The following is a 24,225-nucleotide window of genomic DNA, read 5'->3' as shown; positions in this document are numbered from 1 at the left end:
ATTCCCCCCCACACACACTTTCCCCTTTGAAATTCCATTCTCTATCATATTACCTCTCCATCACAATTAGAACATTTTTAAGTCGTTGGAATGTTGATTTGCAGTGCTAGAGATTGAACCTAGGGAGTATTGCATACCAGTCAAGTGGTTTACTGCTGAGTTGTACTCCCAGCCCTGAAATTAAAGGTTTTACTGGTAAAACATTTTAATTTATATTAAGCTACTTCTAAATGGAAAGATGAAAAGCACTTACTTAGATCACTTAAGTTACTTTCTTTAAATCATTCTAACCAGTTTTATTTATTTATTTCTTACTTTCATTTTGCTGGTCCTGGTGATTGAACCCAGGGCTTTACACACACTAATCATAAGTTATATTATTGAGCTATACTCCTAGACCTGTTTTCATATTTAAACTATTGAGAAAATACGTAGCTAACAAACCATTTCAACAAAGGACTTAATCCCTGCGGGCTACATGTTGTCCAAAGTGAGTATACATTCTCTAATTTCAACCTCTAACGTAGTCAAAAAAACCAAAGCAAATAAATAAATAAAACTATCTCAGGGGTTGTTTAGAGAAAACTATCAATTAGATGTAATAGGAATTAACTCAATTTAGGATCTCAAGTGAATTAAGAGTTTAGGTAATTTTTAGATATTCTAGGATGTGTGATTATACAAGTAAAAAGGAAGAACATTAACATTTAGAATGAAGTTATTTTTAGTTCTATATGCATTGAGTAAGTGGTAAATTGTAGGGAGGAATGGTTCATATTCTGAGGATGTTATGCCTTAGTGAGAGAGTTTAAGATTGCTAGGAGATCATGTGATAATTATGGTGGTTACATGATATTCATGTTATACTATATGACAGATATGTGTAAAATGTTAAGCCATGCTAAAATGTGGCAACATTAATTAATTATTTTTTAAATTGTCACATTAGAGAGGGTTGAATGCCACTGGTGGTTGGGTCTGGGGGCACTACAAAGAGAGGTTAGGTCTGTGCCTAGGATGATGACTAGTAAGTTCACCAAATGGATGAGGAGAAAAGGAGTATGTGTACTGAGTGTAGTGTTGATTACCATGGCTGTGTATCCAGAAGTTTAGAAAGAAAGTTGTTTTATGTAAAATACAAGGAAATGTCTGTTATGAAGATTTGAAGTTATTTAAGACAAGTAAACCTGATTGTAGAAATTTGACTGAATTTGATGTGTTTTAAGAATACTATATGACCATCTTAATTGAATCCTATTGAGCAGGGGATATTCTGTAGTTTTGTTATGGGCTAGTAACTTTTCTCTAGCTTGTTATATACATTTTATTTTAAATTTATTTTTGTGAAGCAGGGTTTCACTGTATAGCCTTATCTGGATTCATACTCATAGTTCTCATGCTTCAACCTACCCAGTGGTGGGATTATAGGCATTAGCCACCACACCAGGCTTTAGAAGACACACTGTGACACACATTTAAGATTTTGAACCTTATGAGCTTAAACAGTGAGAAATCCATTTCAATTTTATAGGTAGAGGAATCATATTTTTATATTTTAGTAAAATATTAAGGAGGAGACATACATTAATAGCCATTTTGGCCAGCTTTGTGACATATCCCTACAGCAGCATAATAAGCTGGTATTATATGATTTATGAAAAATTATTAGATTCAGTTAGCATATTTACTACATAAATCCTCAATGCATATTTATCTGTGCTATAACCCATTAAAATTGAAATTTGCCAATTTATTTTGCTGTTGTCACATTACACATAGGCCACCTCTTTGAATTCAACTTTTGGTCAAGTTCTGGTGACCAGTACGTTGATTTGTCTCTTTTATAAAAGAATTAAAATAGAGTGAAATGTTGTACTTAGTAATTGTTTTTATTTCAGAACAAGGCACGGAAGAAATTAAAAAGTTGCTGTTACTTTTACTGGGTTGTGCAGTACAGGTAAGTTAAAATATTTCTTATTTTCATTTTAATAAATTATTTCTTGAAGTCTGGTTTTTAAAATCTGTATTAGCAAAATCTGAGTATGTATAACAACCTCTTGGAAATTATGTTGAAGGAAAACATTTTCATTCTTTGATTTCAGAATTTACTTAAATCATCAGTTGTACATTTGAGATCTTTTTGTGTGCCTTAAGTTTATTTATTCTTTTAGAAAAACCATGGAAGTAACATAATAGGTACATTAAAAAAAAATTGTGAACTTTGGGGCTGGAGAGAGGGCTTAGCAGTTAAGGCACTTGCCTGCAAAGACGAAGGATCCAGGTTCAATTCCCCGGGACCCACATAAGCCAGATCCACAAGGTGGCCCATGTGTCTGGAGTTCATTTGCAATGGCTGGAGGCCCTGCCATGCCCATTTTCTCCCTCCCTCCCTGTCTCTCTCTCAAATAAATAAAAATATTTTAAAAATGTTAAATGAGCCGGGCGTGGTGGCGCACACCTTTAATCGCAGCACTTGGGAGGCAGAGGTAGGAGGATTGCCGTGAGTTCAAGGCCACCCTGAGACTACAGAGTTAATTCCAGGTCAGCCTGGACCAGAGTGAGACCCTACCTCGAAAAACCAAAAAAAAAAAAAAAAAAAAAAGAAAAAGAAAAAAAAAAGTTAAATGATCATGTGATTCCTGTTCTGTTTATGTGATATATTGTGTTTATCAATATCCATATGTTGAACCATCCCTATATCCCTGGTAAGAAATTTACTTGATAGAGGTAGATGATACTTAAGATGTGTTCTTCAACTTGATTTCCAAGAATTGCATCTAAGTTCATCAGGAACACTAGCCTATGTACTTTGCTTATCTTGTGTCTGTCTGGTTTTGGTATTAGTGTAATGCTTGTTTCATAAAAGGAATCAGGGAACAGTCTCTCCTTTCCAGTTGTGTGAAATAACTTAAAACAAGTGGTTTTAGTTCTTCAGTAAAGGTTCGGTAGAATTGCACAGTGAATCCATCTGTCTGGGCCTAGACTTTTTTTTTTTAATTTTTTTGGTTTAGAAACTTTTAATTAATTACTCTTTTAGTCTTGTTAGATGTGATAGCTCAACTAGTTAATTGATCTCTTCTGAGTTTAGTTTTGGTGAGGTGATATGAGTCAAGAGATTGATGAATTTCTTCCTGATTTTCAGGTTTTTGAAATATCTACTGACTAGTGTCCCAATTTTATTGATATCTATTGTAACATCTCCTTTTCTTCTTGTTGATTAGTCTTCTATTTTTCTTTTGGCCACGGATTTATCAGTCTTGTTTATTTTTTTAAAAGAACTAGCTCTTGGGCTGGAGAGATGGCTTAGTGGTTAAGCACTTGCCTGTGAAGCCTAAGGACCCCGGTTCGAGGCTCGCTTCCCCAGGTCCCACATTAGCCAGATGCACAAGGGGGCGCACGCATCTGGAGTTCGTTTGCAGAGGCTGGAAGCCCTGGCGCGCCCATTCTGTCTCTCTCCCTCTATCTGTCTTCTCTCTATGTCTGTTGCTCTCAAATAAATAATAATAATATAAAAAAAAGAACTAGCTCTTTATTTCATCAATTTTTTTTGTTTGGTTTTTTTGAGGTCTCACTCTAGCCCAGGCTGTATTTAATCAGTTTTTTAAAAAAATATTTTAATTAATTTTTTAACTTACTTACTTTGTTTATTAATTTTTGATAGACAGATTGTGAGTATAGGCTTGCCAGGCCCTCCTGCTATTGCAAACAAACTCCAAACGCATGTGCTGCTTTGTGTATTTGGCTTTACATGGGGATTAGGGAATTGAACCTGCGTCACTAGGCTTTGTAGACAAGCACCTCTAACCACTGAGCAATCCATCCAGTCTTTCATCAATTTTAAAATTGTTTTCTTCATTTCCAGTTCATTGATTTTTCACTCTGATCTTGATTGTTATTTCTGTCTGGTATTTTTAGATTTGTATTGTTGTTTTTCCAGTCTTCATTTCATTCTTCAAGTTATTTGAGATCATTCTATTTTAATAATGTAAGCATTTGTAAATGCTTACATTTCAGATTGCCTTTATTGTGTCTTACATATATTTTGGTACGTTGTATTTTCATTGTTATTCAGTTCTAGGAAGTTCTTGATTTCAACAACCCATTCATTTTTTGGTAGTTGATTGTTCAATCTCCTGGAGTTGAAGTGTTTTTTCTTGTTTCTCATGTTAATTTCTAGCTCTATTGCATTATGATCAGATATAATATAGGGAATTATGTTAATTTTCCTGAATTAGTGGAAACTTGCTTTATGTCCTAGCAAATAATATATTTTAGAGAAGGTTCTATGAGCTGCTGAGAAGAATGTGTATTTTGTATAGTTTCCATTGAAAAATCAGAAATAGGTGCTGGAGGGATGGCTTAGTAGTTTAGGCATTTGCCTGCAAAGCCAAAGGACCCAGGTTCGATTCCCCAGGACCCATGTATCTGGAGTTTATCTGCAGTGCCTGGAAGCCCTGGTGCACCCATTCTTTCTTTCTCTCTTGAATAAACAAATAAAACTAAAAGAAAAAGAAAAAGAAAAATCATAAATAATTGTGATTGACTTACCTTTGCAAGTGATGAGCTGTTTTTCTCTTACAGCTTTTAGTACACTCAGTATTTATGTTTAGGTTTTTGACTATATCATGATAATGGGAAATTTCTTCTCTAGTCCTGGTATTTGGTGTTGTTTGTGCCATCCTTTAACTAGATGGGTCTCTCTTTTGTAAGGTCAGGTAATTTTTTTCTACAGGTTACATTAAAGATATTCTTTATGGGCTGGAGAGATGGCCTACCGGTTAAGCACTTGCCTGTGAAGCCTAAGGACTGGTTCGAGGCTCGGTTCCCCAGGTCCCACGTTAGCCAGATGCACAAGGGGGCGCATGTGTCTGAAGTTCGTTTGCAGTGGCTGGAAGCCCTGGCATGCCCATTCTTTCTCCCCCCCTCTCTCTGTCTTTCTCCCTGTGTCTGTCGCTCTCAAATAAATAAAAAAATTTAAAAAAATAAATAAAAAGATATTCTTTATGTCCTTGGGAATTCTTCCCCTTCTTGTATGTCTGTGATCAAATGTTTGGCCTTTTTTTATTTTTATTTTATTTATGAGTGACAGACACAGAGAGAGACAGAGAGAGGGAGAGAGAGAGAATGGGCGTGCCAGGGCTTCCACCCTCTGCAAACGAACTCCAGACACGTGCGCCCCCTTGTGTATCTGGCTAACGTGGGACCTGGGGAACCGAGCCTCGAACCAGTCCTTAGGCTTCACAGGCAAGTGCTTAACCGGTAAGCCATCTCTCCAGCCCTGTTTGGCCTTTTTTGAAGGTGTTTTCGAGGTAGGGTGTTACTCTAGCCCAGGCTGACCTGGAATTCTCAGGCTTGCCTCAAATTCACAGTGATCCTCCCAAGTTCTAGGAATAAAGGCATGTGCCACCACCCCTAGCAACATACTTTTCTGTAGAAGATCTTTTATTTATTTATTTACTTTTTACTTGTTTCTGGTTTTTCAAGGTAGAGATATTTAGTACTTTTTTTGTTTGTTTTCTATCCCAGGTTGACCTGGAATTCATGTTGTAGTCTCAGGCTGGCATAAAACTCATAGCATTCCTCCTACCACTCCCTTCCCAGGGCTAGGGTTAGGTCTTTTTAAAATTTTCCATATTTTACTCATGTTCTATTCACATATCTTATTGAACATGCCATTGGTTTTTTACTTCCAGTCTATTTCCTCTGTCTTGACCTCAACCTCTTATAGCCTGTCCTCCATATGATCTATTCTGCTGGTAAGGCTTTTTTGTAAGCCTCTTAAACAAATTATTTCAGTTTTTGTTTTCCATTCAGTTTTTCTTCAACATCTTTATCTCTTTTGAATTTCTTTTTTTAAAACATTTATTTATTTATTAGAGAGGCATATGGAGAGACTGGGCACCCAGGGCCTCTAGCCACTGCAAACGAACTCCAGATGCATGCACCACCTTGTGCATCTGACTTTTACATGGGTACTGGGGAATCGAACCTAGGTCCTTAGGCTTTACAAGCAAGTGCCTTAACTGCTAAGCCACCTCCCCATCCCTCATTTTCATTTCTTGATTTGACTTTCTTGTTGTTTGAATTCATTCCTGCATTTGATCATGTCCCCATGGAGTTTATTCAGTCATGTCCTCATTGAGTTTATTCCACTGACAATTGAGATTTTGTTGTTGTTGCTGCTGATTTTTATCTATTTCCATCTTTTGAGTTCTTATTGATTCTCTTCCATTTTATTTAGCAATCCTTTGAGTTCTTTTTGTTGTTGTTTCTTTTCCATTTCACCTACCAATTAGTTCATGACCTCATTACATTTGTTTAGTATGCTTATTTTAATTTCATTTTTGAAGTCTATGTCTGGAGTTTCCTCTTAAATTTTCATTGGAGACTTCTATTATGGGATTAAGCATTCATAATGGGGATATGTTTCTTGAGTTATTTGTTTTGTGTTGGAGTTTCTCAATCTTGAGATAGTCCTCTTGTCTTGCTAAGAATGCAGCAATAGCTGTTCTTTTGGAGCATTTGTTGAATGTCCTTGTCAGCCTTGAACCAGGTGAATGTGGGATGGTAGTCTATCTGCAAGTTTAAGGTGGGTACTCTTGAATCTGAGCAGGTCTGGGCTGGACCCTGTGTGGCCTGATCTACTCAGTGTCCAGGCTGTGGAGTTTGATAAGCTAGGGAGTCCCTACCCAGGAAGGTGCACGCAGGTCAGGCCAGAAAGTGAATGGTTATATAAGTGGGGGATGGGGCAACCTGAACCCTGTTGGCCTACCCTGCTTGGGTACCTGGGACTTCTGAGTGTGACCAGTGTGATGCTGGCAAAGGCTCACGTGGGCAAGGATAGAAGGGAATTCAGAACCTAGTGTGGCTGCTCGCCATTTACAGCAAGTGGGGGCCTAGGTTGTACCCAAATGGGCACGGATTTCGCCTGGGCTCTGGTTACACTACTCGGGGCTTTACAGTATGATCAGTCCCAGAGTCCCAAGTCTGGCAGCAGGTTATACCTGTGTGGGGTGGAGTTGGGGGGTCGGACTTACCTAGAGCCTCTTCACTCTACCCTACTCATTGTCTAGGGCTTGAAATGCGATAGCTCTGCAGTTCCTAGTCTCATGGCTACAGTGGAGGCTCAGGGGAACAAGGTAGGAAGGGAATTAAGAGCCTTAAAATCTTTATTATTTTTCCCATTTTGAAGATTCTAATGCTCCTAATTTTTTTTTGTCTCTTCAGAAGTTTCTTTTAAAACCTCTTTGATCTGCTTGTATATGTTTATATTTTAAAACAGAGGAGCAGGGTTAACAATTGAAATGAAACAGAATTTGTGAAAAATGTTTTAGAAGTCCAGTCACCATTACATTGCCCTTTGAAAAAGTATAATACTAATAAAGGTAGCTAAAATCTATTGAATGTCTACTTTGTATTATCTTTTATCCCTTATATAGGTTTCTTATATCTTTTTTTTAGATAAGGACTTTAGTATTTAGGTTGATTTATATTTAAGTTATTGTCCAAATTAAGATACTATGAATCAAGATATTATACTGTCACTGCATGTGTCTGAAATAAACTGAAATATTCACTCTAGATTTAGGTAGTGTTGCTAGTAGGCCTATGATGGAGGTAGAACTCTGGTCTGACTCCCTCATCTATTACACTATGTTGATTTTTTACATTTAATTAATTATTAGTATTAATTATTACTGATGAATGGTTGTATCATTGATCTACCTAAATTCTTTTTATTTTTATTTTTAAATTTTTATCAATATTTTCCATGATTATAAAAAAAAAATCGCATGGTAATGCCCTCACCCCCCCCACACTTTCCCCTTTGAAATTCCATTCTACATCATATTACCTCCCCAAGTCAATCATTGTACTTACATATATACAATATCAACCTATTAAGTACTTTCCTCCCTTCCTTTCTTTGCCCTTTATATCTCCTTTTAAACTTACTGGCCTCTGCTACTAAGTATCTTCTGTCTCACACTAAAGCCCAATCTTGTGTAGCTAGTATCCACATATGAGAGAGAACATGTGGCACTTGGCTTTCTGGGCTTGGGTTACCTCACTTAGCATAATCCTTTCCAGGTCCATCCATTTTTCTGCAAGTTTCATAACTTCATTTTTCTTTACCGCTGAGTAGAACTCCATTGTATAAATGTGCCACATCTTCATTATCCACTCATCAGTTAAGGGACATCTAGGCTGGTTCCATTTCCCAGCTATTATAAATTGAGCAGCAATAAAAATGGTTGAGCACGTACTTCTAAGGAAATGAGATGAGTCCTTTGGATATATGCCTAGGAGTGCTATAGCTGGGTCATATGATAGATCAATCACTAGCTGCTTTAGGAACCTCCACACTGATTTCCACAATTGCTGGACCAGATTGCATTCCCACCAGCAGTGTAGAAGGGTTCCTCTTTTTCTACATCCCCGCCAAAATTTATGATCATTTGTTTTCATGCTGGTGGCCAATGTGACAGGAGTGAGATGGAATCTCAATGTAGTTTTAATCTGCATTTCCCTGATGACTAGTGACGTGGAACATTTTTTTAGATGCTTATATGCCATTCGTATTTCTTCCTTTGAGAATGCTCTATTTAGCTCCAAGCCCATTTTTTGATTGGCTTGCTTGATTCCTTATTATTTAACTTTTTGAGTTCTTTGTATATCCTAGATATTAATACTCTATCAGATATATAGCTGGCAAAGATTTTTTTCCCATTCTGTAGGTTGCCTCTTTGCTTTTTTCACTGTGTCCTTTGCAGTGCAAAATCTTTGTAATTTCATGAGGCCCCAGTGATTAATCTGTGGTTTTATTGCCTGAGCAATTGGGGTTGTATTCAGAAAGTCTTTGCCAAGACCAATATGTTGAAGGGTTTCCCCTGCTTTTTCCTCTAGCAGTTTCAGAGTTTCAGGTCTGATGTTAAGGTCTTGAATCCATTTGGACTTAATTCTTGTGCATGGCGAGAGAGAAGAATCTATTTTCATCCTTCTGCAGATATTTATCCAGTTTTCCCAATACCATTTGCTGAAGAGGCTATCTTTTCTCCAATGAGTATTTTGGGCATGTTTATCGAATATCAGGTGGCTATAGCTACCTGGACTTACATCTGGGTCCTCTATTCTGTTCCACTGATCTACATGTCTGTTTTTGTGCCAGTACCACGCAGTTTTTGTTACTATGGCTCTGTAGTATAGGTTAAAATCAGGTATGGTGATACCACCAGCCTTATTTTTTTTGCTCAGTATTACTTTTGATATTCAAGGTGTTTTGTGATTCCAAATGAATTTTTGGATTGTTTTTCTATTTCCATGAAGAAAGCCTTTGGAATTTTGATAGGGATTGCATTAAATGTGTAGATTGCTTTAGTTAAGATTACCATTTTCACAATATTGATTCTTCCAATCCAGGAACAAGCGATGTTTCTCCACTTTCTAGTGTCTTCTGCAATTTCTCGCTTGAGTGTTTTGGAGTTCTCATTGTATAGATTCTTTACTTCCTTGGTTAGGTTTATTCCAAGGTACTTTATTTTTTTTGATGCAATTGTGAATGGGAGTGATTCTCTGATTTCATCCTCTGTGTGTTTGTTGTTAGCATATATGAAGGCTACTGATTTCTGTGTATTTATTTTGTATCCTGCTACATTGCTGTAGGTTTTGATCAGCTCTAACAGTTTGCTAGTAGAGTCTTTAGGGTTCTTTCTGTATCGAATCATGTCATCTGCAAATAATGATAACTTGATCTCTTCCTTTCCAATTTGTATTCCTTTTATGTGTGTCTCTTGCCTTATTGCTATGGCTAAGACTTCCAAAAGTATATTAAATAAAAGTGGGGACAGTGGACACCCTTGTCTTGCTCCTGATTTTAGTGGAAAAGCTTCCAGTTTTTCCCCATTTAGTAATATGTTGGCTGTAGGGTTGTCATAAATATCCTTTATTATATTGAGATATGTTCCTTCTATTCCCAGTCTCTGTAGGACTTTTATCATGAAGGGATGTTGGATTTTGTCAAATGCTTTCTCTGCATCCAATGAGATGATCATATGATTTTTGTCCTTCAATCCATTTATATAATGTATTACATTTATAGATTTGCATATATTGAAGCATCCCTGCATCTCTTGGATAAAGCCTACTTGGTCAGGGTGAATGATTTTTTTGATACACTCTTGTATTCCGTTTGCCAATTTTTTGTTGAGAATTTTTGCATCTATGTTCATGAGGGAGGTTGGTCTGTAATTTTCTTTTTTGTTCTAACTTTGCCTGGTTTTGGTATCAGGGTGATGCTGGCCTCATAGAAAGAGTTTGGTAGAATTCCTTCTTTTTCTATATCCTAGAAAAGCTTAAGAAGCAATGGTGTTAGCTCTTCCTTAAAGGTCTTGTAATATTCATCAGTGAATCCATCTGGGCCTGGGCATTTTTTAGTTGGGAGATTATTGATAACTATTCGGATCTCCATGTTTGTTATAGGTCTATTTAAATGATTAATCTCATTTTGATTTAATTTAGGTAGGTCATATGAATCAAGGAAATCATCCATTTCTTTCAGATTTTCATACTTTGTGGAGTATATGCTTTTATAGTATGTCCCTATGATTTTTTGAATTTCTCTGGAATCTGTGGTGATGTTACCCTTTTCATCTCTGATTTTATTAATTTGTGTCTCTTCTCTCTTTCTTTTGGTCAGATTTGCTAAGGGTTTATCAATCTTGTTTATCCTTTCAAAGAACCAACTCTTTGTTTCATTAATTCTTTGGATTGTTCTTTTTGTTTCTATTTCATTAATTTCTGCCCTAATCTTTACTATTTCTTCCCGTCTACTGATTTTTGGTTTGCCTTGTTCTTCTTTTTCCAAGGCTTTAAGGCAAAGCATTAGGTCGTTTACTTGCGACCTTTCTAATTTAATATAGGCACTTAAGGCTATAAATTTACCTCTTAGAACTGCCTTCATTGTGTCCCAGAGATTTTGGTATGTTGTGTTCTCATTATCATATGACTCTATAAATTTTTTGATTTCCTTTTTGATTTCTTCATTGACCCACTCATCATTTAGTAGTGTATTGTTTAGTTTCCATGATTTTGTGTGTGCTCTATAGCCTTTCTTGCTACTGATTTGTGGTTTGATGCCATTGTGGTCAGATAGAATGCAAGGAATTCTTTCAATTTTCCTGAATTTGTTAAGATTTGCTTTGTGTCCTAATATATGGTCTATTTTAGAGAATGTTCCATGTGCTGCTGAAAAGAATGTATATTGTGCAGCCTTTGGATGAAATGTCCTGTATATATCTGTTAAGTCCATTCCTTCTATGACCTCATTTAGTCCAGATAGCTCTCTGTTTATTTTTTCCTGGGATGACCTGTCAATTGATGAGAGTGGGGTGTTAAAGTCACCCACCACCACTGTGTTTTGATCCACCTAAATTCTTTATAGAATGAGGGGTTTCATTTGTTTGTTTTAGACACAGGGTCTCATGTAGCCCAGTTTGGCCTCAAACTCACTATGTAGCCAAGGATAACCTGAAACTTCTTTTTTTTTTTTAAAATTATTTATTTATTTATTTGAGAGCAACAGACACAGAGAGAAAGACAGATAGAGGGAGAGACAATGGGCGCGCCAGGGCTTCCAGCCTCTGCAAACAAACTCCAGACGCGTGCGCCCCCTTGTGCATCTGGCTAACGTGGGACCTGGGGAACCGAGCCTCGAACCGTGGTCCTTAGGCTTCTCAGGCAAGTGCTTAACTGCTAAGCCATCTCTCCAGCCCAACCTTAAACTTCTAATGACTCCTACTGCTTTCGCATCCCTAGTGTTGAAATTGTAGACATGTACCATCATGCTTGATTTATGTGATACTAGAGATCTAACCCAGGACTTTGTGCATGTGAGGTAAGTACTTCGTCAAAACTATATCACCTGCCCATGGAATAGTTTATTTTTCTTTTTTTTTTTTTTAATGTGAGTGAGAGTGAGACAGAATTGGTGTGCCAGAGCCTTCAGCCACTGCACTTGGATTCCAGATGTATGTGCCCCCTTGTGCGCACGTACTATCTTGCATCACTTTGTGTGTGTCTGGCTTACGTGGGACCTGGAGAGTTAACCATGAGTCCTTAGGCTTCGCAGGCAAGTGTCTTAACTACTGAGCCATCTCTCCGGCCCTGGAATAGGTTTTATGTGGGAAAGTAAATGATCCCACTAATCATGTCATATTTATATTCATAAAATTACATATCTAAGAATTTGTTAGCTTTTAGCACTGACAGCTTAGGCACTATAGTCTTTTTAAATTTGCATACAGTAATTACCCATGTGTGTGATACACTATGACATTTTAATACAAGTATATAATATGTGATGATCAGATTAGGATAATTGCTATTTCTGTTACTTTAAGGCTTTTATCATATTTTTGTTGAGGGCATGCAAAACTCTTTGTAGTAACTATTTTGTTTTTTGGTTTTTCAAGGTAGGGTCTCACTGTAGCTCAGGCTGACCTGGAATTCACTATGTAGTCTCAGGGTGGCCTCTCCTTCCTCTGCCTCCCGAATGCTGGGAGTAAAAACCATGCCTTGGTGTAGTAGCTATTTTAAAATGCTCATTCATTGTTGTCCACCACAGTGATTCTGTTATACTATATAGAACATTAGAAATTATTCCTCTTATCCAGCTGTACATTTGTACCAATTAGGACACTGCTTCAGAGAAGAAAACAAAATTCTGTGTTATATAGTGCTTGTTTCACAGCTGATTAAGAATTAAGTTCAAAAAAAAAAAAAAAAAGAATTAAGTTCAGGGCAGGCGTGGTGGCTCACGCCTTTAATTCCAGCATTTGGGAGGCAGAGGTAGGATCACTGTGAGTTCAAGGCCACCCTGAGACTACATAGTAAATTTCAGGTCAGCCTGGGCTGGAGCGAGATCCTAAGTTGAATATAGTTTTTGTTACTGCTGTTCTCATTTTGTCATCAAATCCTGAGTTAGGAATACAGTCTTTACTTACAACTACTATATACTGCACTTGCTTTTTAAAATACCCTATGTTAAGCCAGGCATGATGGCACCTGCCTTTAATCCCAGCACTTGGGAGGCAGAGGTAGAGGATTCCTGAGTTTGAGGCCACCCTGAGACTGCATACTGAATTCCAGGTCAGCCTGGGCTAGAGTGAGACCCTACCTTGAAAAGCCAAAAAGAAAAAGGAAAAAGAAACAAAGAAAGAAACCCTCTGTCAGTGTTTCATGAATTTAAGTCACATAATGAAAGCATACATTTATTTGATTGCTGTTTGGTTATTGCTAGCTAGTAGAATTGACTGTAGGAATGGACAAAAACATTTTTAGGGAAAAGCCTTAAGATATTAAAGATAATCACTATTATCAGCTTTAAGAATAATGAAAAATATATAAAATTGAAGCCACGTCTCACTTACTTTTGTGTGTGTGTGTGTGTGTGTTTCGAGGTAGGTTCTCACTCTAATCCATGCTGACTTGGAACTCACTATGTAGTCTCAGGGTGGCCTTGAACTCATAGCAATCAATTTACCTCTGCCTCCCAAGTGCTAGGATTATAACATGGGAAAAAATTGTGCTCCTTTTTTTAATAATCTAAAACTTTGATAAGTTAACCATATGTCAGGCCCTTGTATTTCTTCCAGTGGGAGTTTCATAAAGTTGATCAATGCTGTAAATTCAGTGGCCCACTCTTCTTTCACAGTGCATTGAAACATTTATAATTGCTTTGCTATTAATGAAGTATCTTGTTGGTTAAGAAAAATATGTTTACCAGGAATGCCTATTTATATTCATGTCTTAAATAATTTTACTTTGTTAATAGAGCCAGATATTTGACATATTTTTCTTAAAACTACTTAATGAAGCATTGCTCATAACGCCACTACTATAGCATTAGATATGTAAATTCCTTCAAATTAAATGCTGCATAAAGCAAAATAGTATATAAATAGACCTGTCCTGGCCATGTTTAGAATCTAACTTACAAAATTGCTTACATTAATATTGCCAAATAATTAAAGTAATGTTTGTTTTATAGAGATGTTAAGTGTTATTAATTTTGATTATGTGTACCTATCTTATTTATTTACACAAACCATACTCATCTGAAAATGGGTTAACATATTCTTGCTATTATTTGTAAATATTATCTCAAATAGTCATTAGAGGAACGTTGGGCATGATAGTGCATGTACCTTTAATCCCAGCACTCAGGAGGCAGAGGTAGGATTGCCATGAGCTTGAGGCCACCCTGATACTACATAGTGAATTTCAGGTCAGCTTGGACTGGAACGGGACCCTACCTCAACATCCCCCCCACCCACCCAAAGAGAAGTTGAGAAAGGAAAAGGAAGGAATAATATTGGACTGGTTCAAGAAGGTTGAGAATAGGAAAACTGCATAAAAGGATAATTATATTTACATGGGTTTGACATTGTAAACTGAGCATGAAAATGATTTTGACATATTTAGAAAGAATGAGTGGTTTAAAGGTTGAGGAGAGGAATTCATGAATTTATTAACTTTTTGTTTTATTTTATTTCTTTTTCTTCAAGGTGAGAACCCTAGCCAAGGCTAACCCTGGAATTCACTATGTAGTCTCAGGGTGGCCTTGAACTCACAGCAATCTTCTTACCTCTGCCTCTTGGTTTTGTTTTTTGGTTTTTTTTTTTTTTATCTGACTGAAGAAGAATAGTTCAAATAGCATGCAACTTGTAAGAGATTCATTGTAGGGAAGTGTGGAGAGTCAGTGGAGATAATAATCTATAGTGTAATCTTTGGAGTATGTCTAGTACCCAAGGTAGTAAGTTTATAAGAAAGAATACATACTAGCCAATTCATCCACTGTGGAAAACAAAAGAGAGATTCAGGAGACCATTTCCTCTCTATACTTAATTATATATTATCTAAAAATATTAATAGTCTCTAAACTCTGTGGAATATAATGGTTTCCAAACTTCTCTCACAAATATTTTTTCCACCTTGATTTTTTTTCTCAATTTTTTTTTTTTTTTTCCAGAATTAGGGTCTCTTGTATCCCAGGCTGGCCTTGAACTTGCTGTGCAGTAGAGGATGACCTTGAACATCTATTACACCTTCTGAGTACTAGGAATATAGATAATATGCCACCATACCCAGTTTTAAATAGACTTTTTTTTAACATGTGTGTGCAATGGGTAAACCCTGTGCATACGTATGCAGAGTCCAGAGGAGTGAGTATGTCGGGTGTCTTCTGCTGTTCTGCCTCATTTCCTTGAAATGGGATCTTTACTGAAATGGAGCTTGAGGCATTTTTTAGCCATCTTCTTATCTGTCCCCTGTCAGCACTAGAGTTTTAAAACTGCATGGTCAAGTCCAGCTTTTTACATTGGTGCTGGGGATCAAACTCAGGTCCTCATGTTTATACAGCAAGCACCACAATTACTGAGCCATTTCCCCAGTCCCCCTCCGATGATCTAATACTCTTTTCTTACCGAATCTGTATTCTCTCCTTTCCTAATCATAGCAGTGACCCTGATATATACTATGTTATACTTGTTTGAATCCTGCAATACCTACTGAAGTTAAAGAGATTACTGTTTATTTGTTGGTTTGTTGGTGTGGAGTGGAGTATGATACATGCACATGGGTGTCAGTGTGTGCACACAGGTGTACATTTGCAGAATGAATACTGCTGACTAGGCTTGGTGGTACATGTCTTTCATCCCAGCATTTGGTAGGCAGAGGTAGGAGGAATGTTGTGAATTCAAGGCCACCCTGAAACTACATAGTAAATTTCAGGTAAGCCTGGGCTAGAGCGAGACCCTACCTCAGACCCCCCCCCCAAAAAAAAAAAAGAAAAAGAAAAAAGAATACTGCCGTAGCTATCACCTTACTTGATTTCAAATTATACTACAGAGCTACAGTAACAATAATAGCATGATGTGGGCACAGAAACAGACATGTAGATCAATGGAATAGTATAGCAGATCAGTATAAGTAAGTCTATATGACGACAGCCACTTGATTTTTGACAGAGAGAGAAACACACATTGGTGTACAGACAGCATTTTCAACAAATGTTCCTGAGAAAATTGGATATGTATATGTAGAAGAATAAATTTAGACCTTTATCTATCACCATGCACAAAAATTAACTTCAAGTGGACCCAAAACCCTAAAAAATAACTAGAGTTAAAAATAGGGAGAGATAGAGGCATAGAAAAGTCCTTATGAATAGGACCCCAGTGGCCCAGGAAGCAAGATAAAAACAATATATAGGACCTTAACTAAAAAGCTGTTGTACAACTACAAAAACCATCAACTGAATGAAGAGACAATCTACAGTACCCACTAAGCCATCACTCTAGCCCAGGCACATGCCTTTATTCCCAACATTTGGGAGGTGGAGGTAGGAGGATTGCTATGAATTTGAGGCCAGCCTGGAACTACAAAGTAAGTTACAGATTAGTTTGGGCTAGAGTGACACCCATCAAAACTTGGGCAATAGAACTGGGTATAGAGTTCTCAGAAGAATAACTACAAATGGCTAATAAATATTTTCTTAAACCCTTATCATTTTTAGCCATCACTGAAATACAAATTACAACTACTTTGAGATTCTGTATCACATAGGTCATAATCACTGTCATCAAAAAAATGCTAACAAGGGCTGGAGAGATGGCTTAGCGGTTAAGCACTTGCCTGTGAAGCCTAAGGACCCCAGTTCGAGGCTCGGTTCCCCAGGTCCCACGTTAGCCAGATGCACAAGGGGGCGCACGCGTCTGGAGTTCGTTTGCAGAGGCTGGAAGCCCTGGCGCGCCCATTCTCTCTCTCTCCCTCTATCTGTCTTTCTCTCTCTGTCTGTCGCTCTCAAATAAATAAATTTAAAAATTTTTTTTAAAAATAAATAAATAAAATGCTAACAAATATTGGCAATTGTGTGGGAAGGAGGAACCAACATTCACTGTTGCAGTTGTTATGGAAATCAGTGTGGATGTTTTTCAAAAACAAAATAAATAAATAAATCAGATCTCCTTATGACCCAATTATATCATGCCTGGTTATTATATACCCTAACAATGGAGACTCTATAATTTTCTGTAGAGTTACTTGTTCATCCAGGTTTATTACTGCTCTATTCACAATAGCTAGGAAATGAAATTGTCTAGATGTCCATTGAGGTTGTTTGTTTCAGGTGTTCCCCAGCTGTTGGCAATTTGACAATTGAAGCCTCCTGGAGGTGGTGTATTGTTGGGGGCTAGCTTATGGGTGTTATAGCCAGCTTACCCTTGCCAGTGTTGAGCATACTTTCCTGTTGCTGTTGTCCATCTGATGTTGGCCAGGAGGTGATATCCACCCTCTACTCATGCCATCATTTTCCCTTGCTATCATGGAGCTTCCCCTGGAGTCTGTAAACCAAAACAAACAAACAAAAAACAACCCTTTCTCCCACAAGCTGCTTTTGGTTGTGTATTTTCTGCCAGCAATGTGAACCTGTCTGCAACACTTATCAACTGATGAAGGAATTATGAAGATGTGGAACATATACACAGTAGAGTTTTACTCAACTATAAAAAAAAATGAAATTACAAAATTCTCAGAAAAACTGACAGATATGAAAAATATTAAAGCCATGTGGAAATTTATTTGTTAGCTAGTTTTAAAAAATTACAAAAAGAAATTTTTTTTAAATTTAATTTATTAGTTTTCTTTTCAGTAAATACAGGCAGTTTGGTACCATTATTTAGGCTCATCTGTGATCTACCCCCTCCCATTAGACCCTCCTTGTTAATGAAAATGGGTCATGCATTGTGGAGTTAGCCCCCAGTTATTAGTATGATAAATGTCTCTGCAAATCATGGCCCAACATGTAACTCTGACATTCTTTCCGCCCCCTCTTCCGCAAGATTTCCCTGAGCCATGTTGGGTTCATTTTTGGTGTGCTTCAGTGCTGAGGTGTTGGGGGCCTCTGAGGCTTTGGCTCTCTGATTTGGTAGGAGTTGATTTTTCTCTGCGTTTTCCAGATAGGTGCAGATCCTAAGAAGAGAGCTGCCCCAACATACCTCAAAAGGGGCCCAACTGAAACTAAGGACAACTGGCGAAATAAGCAAGGGTGATGTTTTCCTGTGAACCGGATACCAGCAAAAAGAGAAATTTTATATAGACCCTGCTTGAATGCTGAGCCCAGAACACCATAGGCTACTATAGGAAAATCCTAGTTTCAGGGGTGAGATAGATACCTTCCTAGGAGTTGTTCAGGAAAGCCCTTGAGGACCTTAAAACATTATGGGCTGTTGCTAATGCTCTGGCTTGCCACAAGAACTAGATGGTAACTCTGTTTCTAAAAAACACCATATGCTTTGGCTGCAGAACACTTGGGAAATCAAGAAGGAACTGAGATGGATGCCTCACACCTGCTGACAATGTGCCATAGTGCTGGAAAGTGCTATACAGGCTTCTGGGGGAGTAAAGTCATCACTAACAAGCAGTGGATCCTAGGAGCCAGTTACTCAGGAATGATGTTCCCAACATGCAGTAGTGGCATGACTGTTTGGGGGTTGCCAACTATTCTGTGATTGGAATTGACATCTGCTCCACAGGAAGGAATTCATGCCTGATACTGAAAACCTAGTGAAAAGCTTATGGCTAGGCTGCAGAGATGGCTCAGTGGTTAAAGGCAATTGGTTGCAAAGCCTACTAGCCTTGGTTCAATTCCCCATACCCATGTAAAGCTCAAAGTGGTGTATGTGACTGTAGTTCACTTACAGTGGCAAAAGGCCACACACTTTCTCAAGTAAATAAGTAGATTTTTGTTAAAAGCCTAAAGCTGGGAACATTATAGGAAGCTAGTACTGTTTTGTGGCAAAATGAATTTGTTATGGCCATCAACTTGCCCTCTACATATTTTTGTTTATGCCCATAGATTAATGCTATTCTCACGTGTTGACAGAGAATCGTCTTTTAACAGATGGCACTGACTGCAAGAAAGACTTAGTCAACTTGTTTGTTTAAACTATAACATAGTTTAATTGGAACACTGGTGGATCTTAGTTACGATCTTAGTTATAATAACTTTGCTATTTTATTTTGTAATTGCTTCCTTAGTAAATACAGAAAGGTTAACTGAAAATGTTTGGGTTACTATTCATGAAAAGTTAGTTTTTCATATGCTATAGATGTACACTTACAAAGTAGTCCTCAGTTATTCTGAGAAGACCTTTCAAATATTTACTAGACAATAGCCAGGTGTGGTGGCGCACATCTTTAATCCCCGCACTCGGGAGGCAGAGGTAGGAGGATCGCTGTGTGTTCGAGGCCACCTTGAGACGACGACGACTACTACTACGTAGTGAATTCCAGGTCAGCCTAAGCTAGAATGAAACCCTAACTCAAAACAACAACAACAACAACAAAATTTACTAGACAAGAATTAGTATTGTCAGCTTACTGATTCCCCTTTCATTCACTTCCAAAGTCTGACTTCCTAATCATAAATATGAATTGCACATTCCTGGTCATTTAGTGTTACGTATTATTATCCAATAGTTTAGTTTTTATGAGATTTAGAACTCTATGCTCTTGATAAGAATATGTTCAGGGCTGGAGATATGGCTTAGCAGTTAAGCCTTTGCCTATGAAGCCTAAGGACCCTGGTTCAAGGCTCGATTCCCCAGAACCCACGTTAGCCAGATGCACAAGGGGGCGCACATGCATCTGGAGTTCATTTGCAGTGGCTAGAGGCCCTGGTGCACCCATTCTCTCTCTTTATCTTCCTCTTTCCCTCCCTCTCTCTCTCTCTCTCTCTCTCTCTCTGTTGCTCTCAGATAAAGAAAAGTAACAAAATTTTTTTTTTAAAAAAGAATACCTTCAAATTGTGTGTAACAAAAATAGAGTATTTAAAATTTGACATGAATGAATCAGAGCCTTCTAAGTTTTTAAATCATCAAAGAGCTAGTTATTCTTGAGGGTTTATTATTTCTCTAATAGTTCTAGAATTGGATTGAGAAATGCACCATAGTTAGACATAGCAATGCTGTTTTGTATGCACTTCTCATTTGGCATTTGCAAGATGACAGTTGTACTAGCAGTTGAGTTATAATATAAGGGTTGGACACAGAGCCAGATGTTAATATGTGTTACTCAATCCTTCCTTAAAGGAAAAAAATAGGTTCACATTTTAATGTTTTTAACTAAATTCAGCTCTAAAACATTGACAATAAAGAATTGCTGCCTTTATGTCATTCAGTTACATATGTATATAAGCACATTTGTGAATTTTGCCCTGATGACTTTGTTAGGAACAAAGTAAATAATTATTGTATTGCCTTATAAATGTTGAATGGGGCCAGTGAAGTGAGTTTCCTTTATTAAGATTGATACGATGAATATGTGAGAATGAATTGTAATCATGAAGTAAAAATTGCCTTTTTTTTTTTCTCATGAAGAAAGGCTGTCTTGTTTGGTGATAGCCAGGGAGTAACTGAGCATTTTGGCAGTATTTTGAATTCTGCCACTGACTCACTGTGTTTTTTGGCAAGTAACTTATCCTCCCTGAAACAAGTTCTTGATTCTTTACTTCTCTGTTTGTAAAGTTAGCATAATAATATTGTACTGACCTCACAGTGGTTGTGTAATGCTTTCCTACCGTAGAATTTTCCAGCATAAAAGTAGTATGGATTTTCAGTGCCTTGCTTTTCAAAATAAATATTCTAAAGCTTTATTTCTTTATTAGGTAAGTGTATTAGAGAGGCAGTTTAAATGTAGAACAAAACCTTTACTGTGCTATTCAAAACATGGCCAAGCTTGATGAGCTTTTATTTACATAGAGCATTTGAAGGTTCTCCTATGTAATGTTTGGTTGATATTTTTCATTTCAGTGTCAGAAAAAGGAAGAATTTATTGAAAGAATTCAAGGCTTAGATTTTGATACAAAAGCATCAGTTGCTGCACATATTCAAGAGGTAATGGTCATCATTTATCATCCATCTATCTATCTATCATCTGTTTACATTTGACAAGGTTTGAAGCATGTTTTAGTTATATATCTCCCAAAATACTTACTGATAGGATAAGCAAGAATAAATAATGATCAAATGTAAATGAACATTTCTTTTATAGAAATTGTCTTGTCTTTAGACATAGTTCCTTAAGTGACTCATCTCACATGTAGCATAGTGTTAACTGTATATTTACTGTCACTTTTGTCCATGAGGCTATAAGGAAGAAAGCATTGAGTAATGGAGTATATGTGTTTGACAGCACAGAAGGAATTATATAGTAAATAGAAACTGTAGAAATTAGAAAACTAATTATAATTCAAAATTCCTTATGGGACAGAAATGATCCCTTATAGTATTGTGTCACTTCTGAGATTTTTAAATGAATGGACATAAAATAATTTTTATTGAAGCTAGTATGTGAATTAAAAATACATTGATTTTATAAAAAAAAAGTTTTTGTGGTTTTTTGAGGTAGGGTCTTGCTCAAGTCCAAGTTGACCTGGAATTCACTATGTAGTTTCAGGGTGGCCTCAAATTCATAGTAGTCTTCCTACCTGACTTATACATTGTTTTTTTGTTTTGTTTTGCTTTGTTTTAGTTTTTTGTTTTTGTTTTTGTTTTTTCAAGGTAGGGTCTCACTCTAGCTCAGGCTGACCTGGAATTCACTATGTAGTCTCAGGGTTGCCTTGAACTCACACTGAGCCTCCTACCTCTGCCTCCCGAATACTGAGATTAAAGGCGTGCGCCACCACGCCCGGCTGATTTTTAACATCCATATGAAAACTTCAACCTAGGGCTGGAGAGGTAGCTTAACAGTTAAGGCACTTGCCTGCAAAGCCTAAGGACCCAGGTTCAGTACTCCAGGTCCCATATAAGTTAGATACACAAGGTGGTGCATACAACTGCAGTTTGTTTGCAGTGGCTGGAGACCCTGGTGTGCCTGTTCCCTCTTTCCCTTTCTCTGTCTCAAATAAAAATAAAATTAAAAAAAACCCTTCAACCTAGACATAAAGTACAGTGTTAAACAACTGAAGATAATGCAATTTATTTGTTCATATGTATTTCAAAAGGTGCCGCTTCTACATTGATCTGCTCTTGAGCTTATTAAGTCTTCTAAAGATTTTAAAGAATTAGAAAGTATGTTTAATTTTTAATGCTCATTAGAACAGGGGAGAATTTTAAAGTAGTGAAAAACATTTTCTACTTAGATGACTTTATATATTCCATGGAGCCAGTTTTCAGACACATTCTTTTCAGCAATAGGCAAATAAGTGCCTTATTAAATATTACTTATTGGTAATCTTCCTTTATATGTATATTTGTTTATGTTAGTTTTGTGATCTTTCTTTTTTTCCTTTTAGTCTTTTGATAAATAAATGCTAAATACTTAAAGACTTGCTACAATTCTTCAGAGTGCTATTTTTGGTCTTTGTTGTGAAAGTTAAAGTGCAAACCCAGAACCATGACATGATTATGGAAACTAGAAATAAGCCTTTAGTTGTGTGATTTATTTTTCATTCTTTTGCAAATCTTAATATTGAGGTTCTTCTTCCCCATATTCTATCACCATCTTCAGAATCTACAAAGCCTTAGCTCTTCAGTTACAAAATACAGTAAACATGTATCCTACAAAAGTAGAAGATTTGCTTTTGAATTCAAGTACAATGAATTTCAAGAAAAGTTCATTTGATATAGTTTAAAAAAAAATTGTGGGCTGGAGAAATGGCTTCGTGGTTAAGGTGCTTGCCTGCAAAGCCTAAGGACCCATGTTCAATCTGCAGATCCCACATAAGCCAAACACACAAAGAAGACGCAAGCACAAGGTTACACATGCTCACAAGGTGACATAAGCATCAGGAATTCTATTGCAGTGGCTGAGCCCTAGTGTGCCAATTTTCTCTCTCTCTCAGACTCTCTTTTTAAAAAAATATGTCATATAGACCAATATTACTTTTTCATTAGGATGCTTTGGATTAAATATTTTATTTTTATTGATTAGAAAATGAGTATTTACTTAAATATTATACTTAAATAATTTTTTGTCAATTTTTATTAACATTTTCCATGATTATAAAAAATATCCCATGGTAATACCCTCCCCGCCCCCACTTTCCCCTTTGAAATTCCATTCTCCATCATATCCTCACCCCATCTCAATCATTCTACTTACATATATATACAATACCAACCTATTAAGTACCCTCCTCCCTTCCTTTCTCTTCCCTTTATATCTCCTTTTTAACTTACTGGCCTCTGCTACTGAGATTTTTCCTTCTTATGCAGAAGCCCAATCATCTGGAGCTAGGATCCACATATGAGGGAGAACATGTGGCGCTTGGCTTTCTGGGCCTGGGTTACCTCACTTAGTATAATCCTTTCCAGATCCACCCATTTTTCTGCAAATTTCATAACTTCATATTTCTTTACCGCTGAGTAGAACTCCATTGTATAAATGTGCCATATCTTCATTATCCACTTATCAGTTGAGGGACATCTAGGCTGGTTCCATTTCCTAGCAAATAATTTTAATTGTGTTTTCATCATTATCTCCAGATGTGCTCCTGTAGAAATCATACTGACTTTCTATTATATGAGGTTTATAATAGTTGAGTTAAATTTGTACTAAAATAAGATCAGTATTTAAGTATTAGGTATTTTTGCTTAATTTGTTTGTCTCTCTAAAGATAACCCATAATCAGGAAAATGTGTTTGATCTGCAATGGATGGAGGTGACAGAGATGTCTCAGGAAGATATAGAGCCACTCTTGAAAAATATGGCATTGCATCTAAAAAGACTTATAGATGAGAGAGATGAACATTCAGAGGTTAGTATATTTCTTCCATAATATTATTAAGGTTTACTTTCTATAAAAGGAAATCAGTAGCTTCCCAAATTTTCTAGACTTGATACCCTGTTCCTTAAAGATGGGTAATAAACTAAAGTCATTCTTTGGTATGTGTAGTAGATATTGATTTTGGGTTTCCTAAAGCCACCAAAATCTATGAATACTCTAATCTCTTACATAAAAATGTTAGAGTATAACCTAACCACAGTTCGTTAAATTTGCAGGTGTATAATCCAAATAGAGAGCCAATTATAATGTCTCTCTTTCTCTTTGTTCTCTCTCTCTCTTTCTCGTTTTTTGTTTTTTGTTTTTTTTTTTTTTAATTTTTTGAGGTAGGGTTTCACCCTAGCTCAAGCTGACCTGGAATTCACTATGTAGTGTCAGGGTGG

General features: G+C 36.9%; 1 protein-coding gene across 5 annotated transcripts in view; it reads left to right on the top strand.

Moving 5' to 3' along the window:
• The window catches only part of Ccdc88a (coiled-coil domain containing 88A), a 206,830-nt gene that overhangs the window by 85,040 nt on the left and 97,565 nt on the right, over positions 1–24,225 (top strand). For all 5 annotated transcript variants that reach the window (XM_045147468.1, XM_045147471.1, XM_045147470.1 and 2 more), the window contains exons 5-7: positions 1,899–1,957; positions 20,868–20,951; positions 23,675–23,815. In XM_045147468.1, the coding sequence (XP_045003403.1) occupies positions 1,899–1,957; positions 20,868–20,951; positions 23,675–23,815 (284 nt within the window). The remainder of the gene's footprint in view (positions 1–1,898; positions 1,958–20,867; positions 20,952–23,674; positions 23,816–24,225) is intronic.

Source organism: Jaculus jaculus, chromosome 4 (genome assembly GCF_020740685.1).
Source record: "Jaculus jaculus isolate mJacJac1 chromosome 4, mJacJac1.mat.Y.cur, whole genome shotgun sequence".
NCBI lineage: Eukaryota > Metazoa > Chordata > Mammalia > Rodentia > Dipodidae > Jaculus > Jaculus jaculus.
This window is presented reverse-complemented; position numbering and strand designations above follow the sequence as displayed.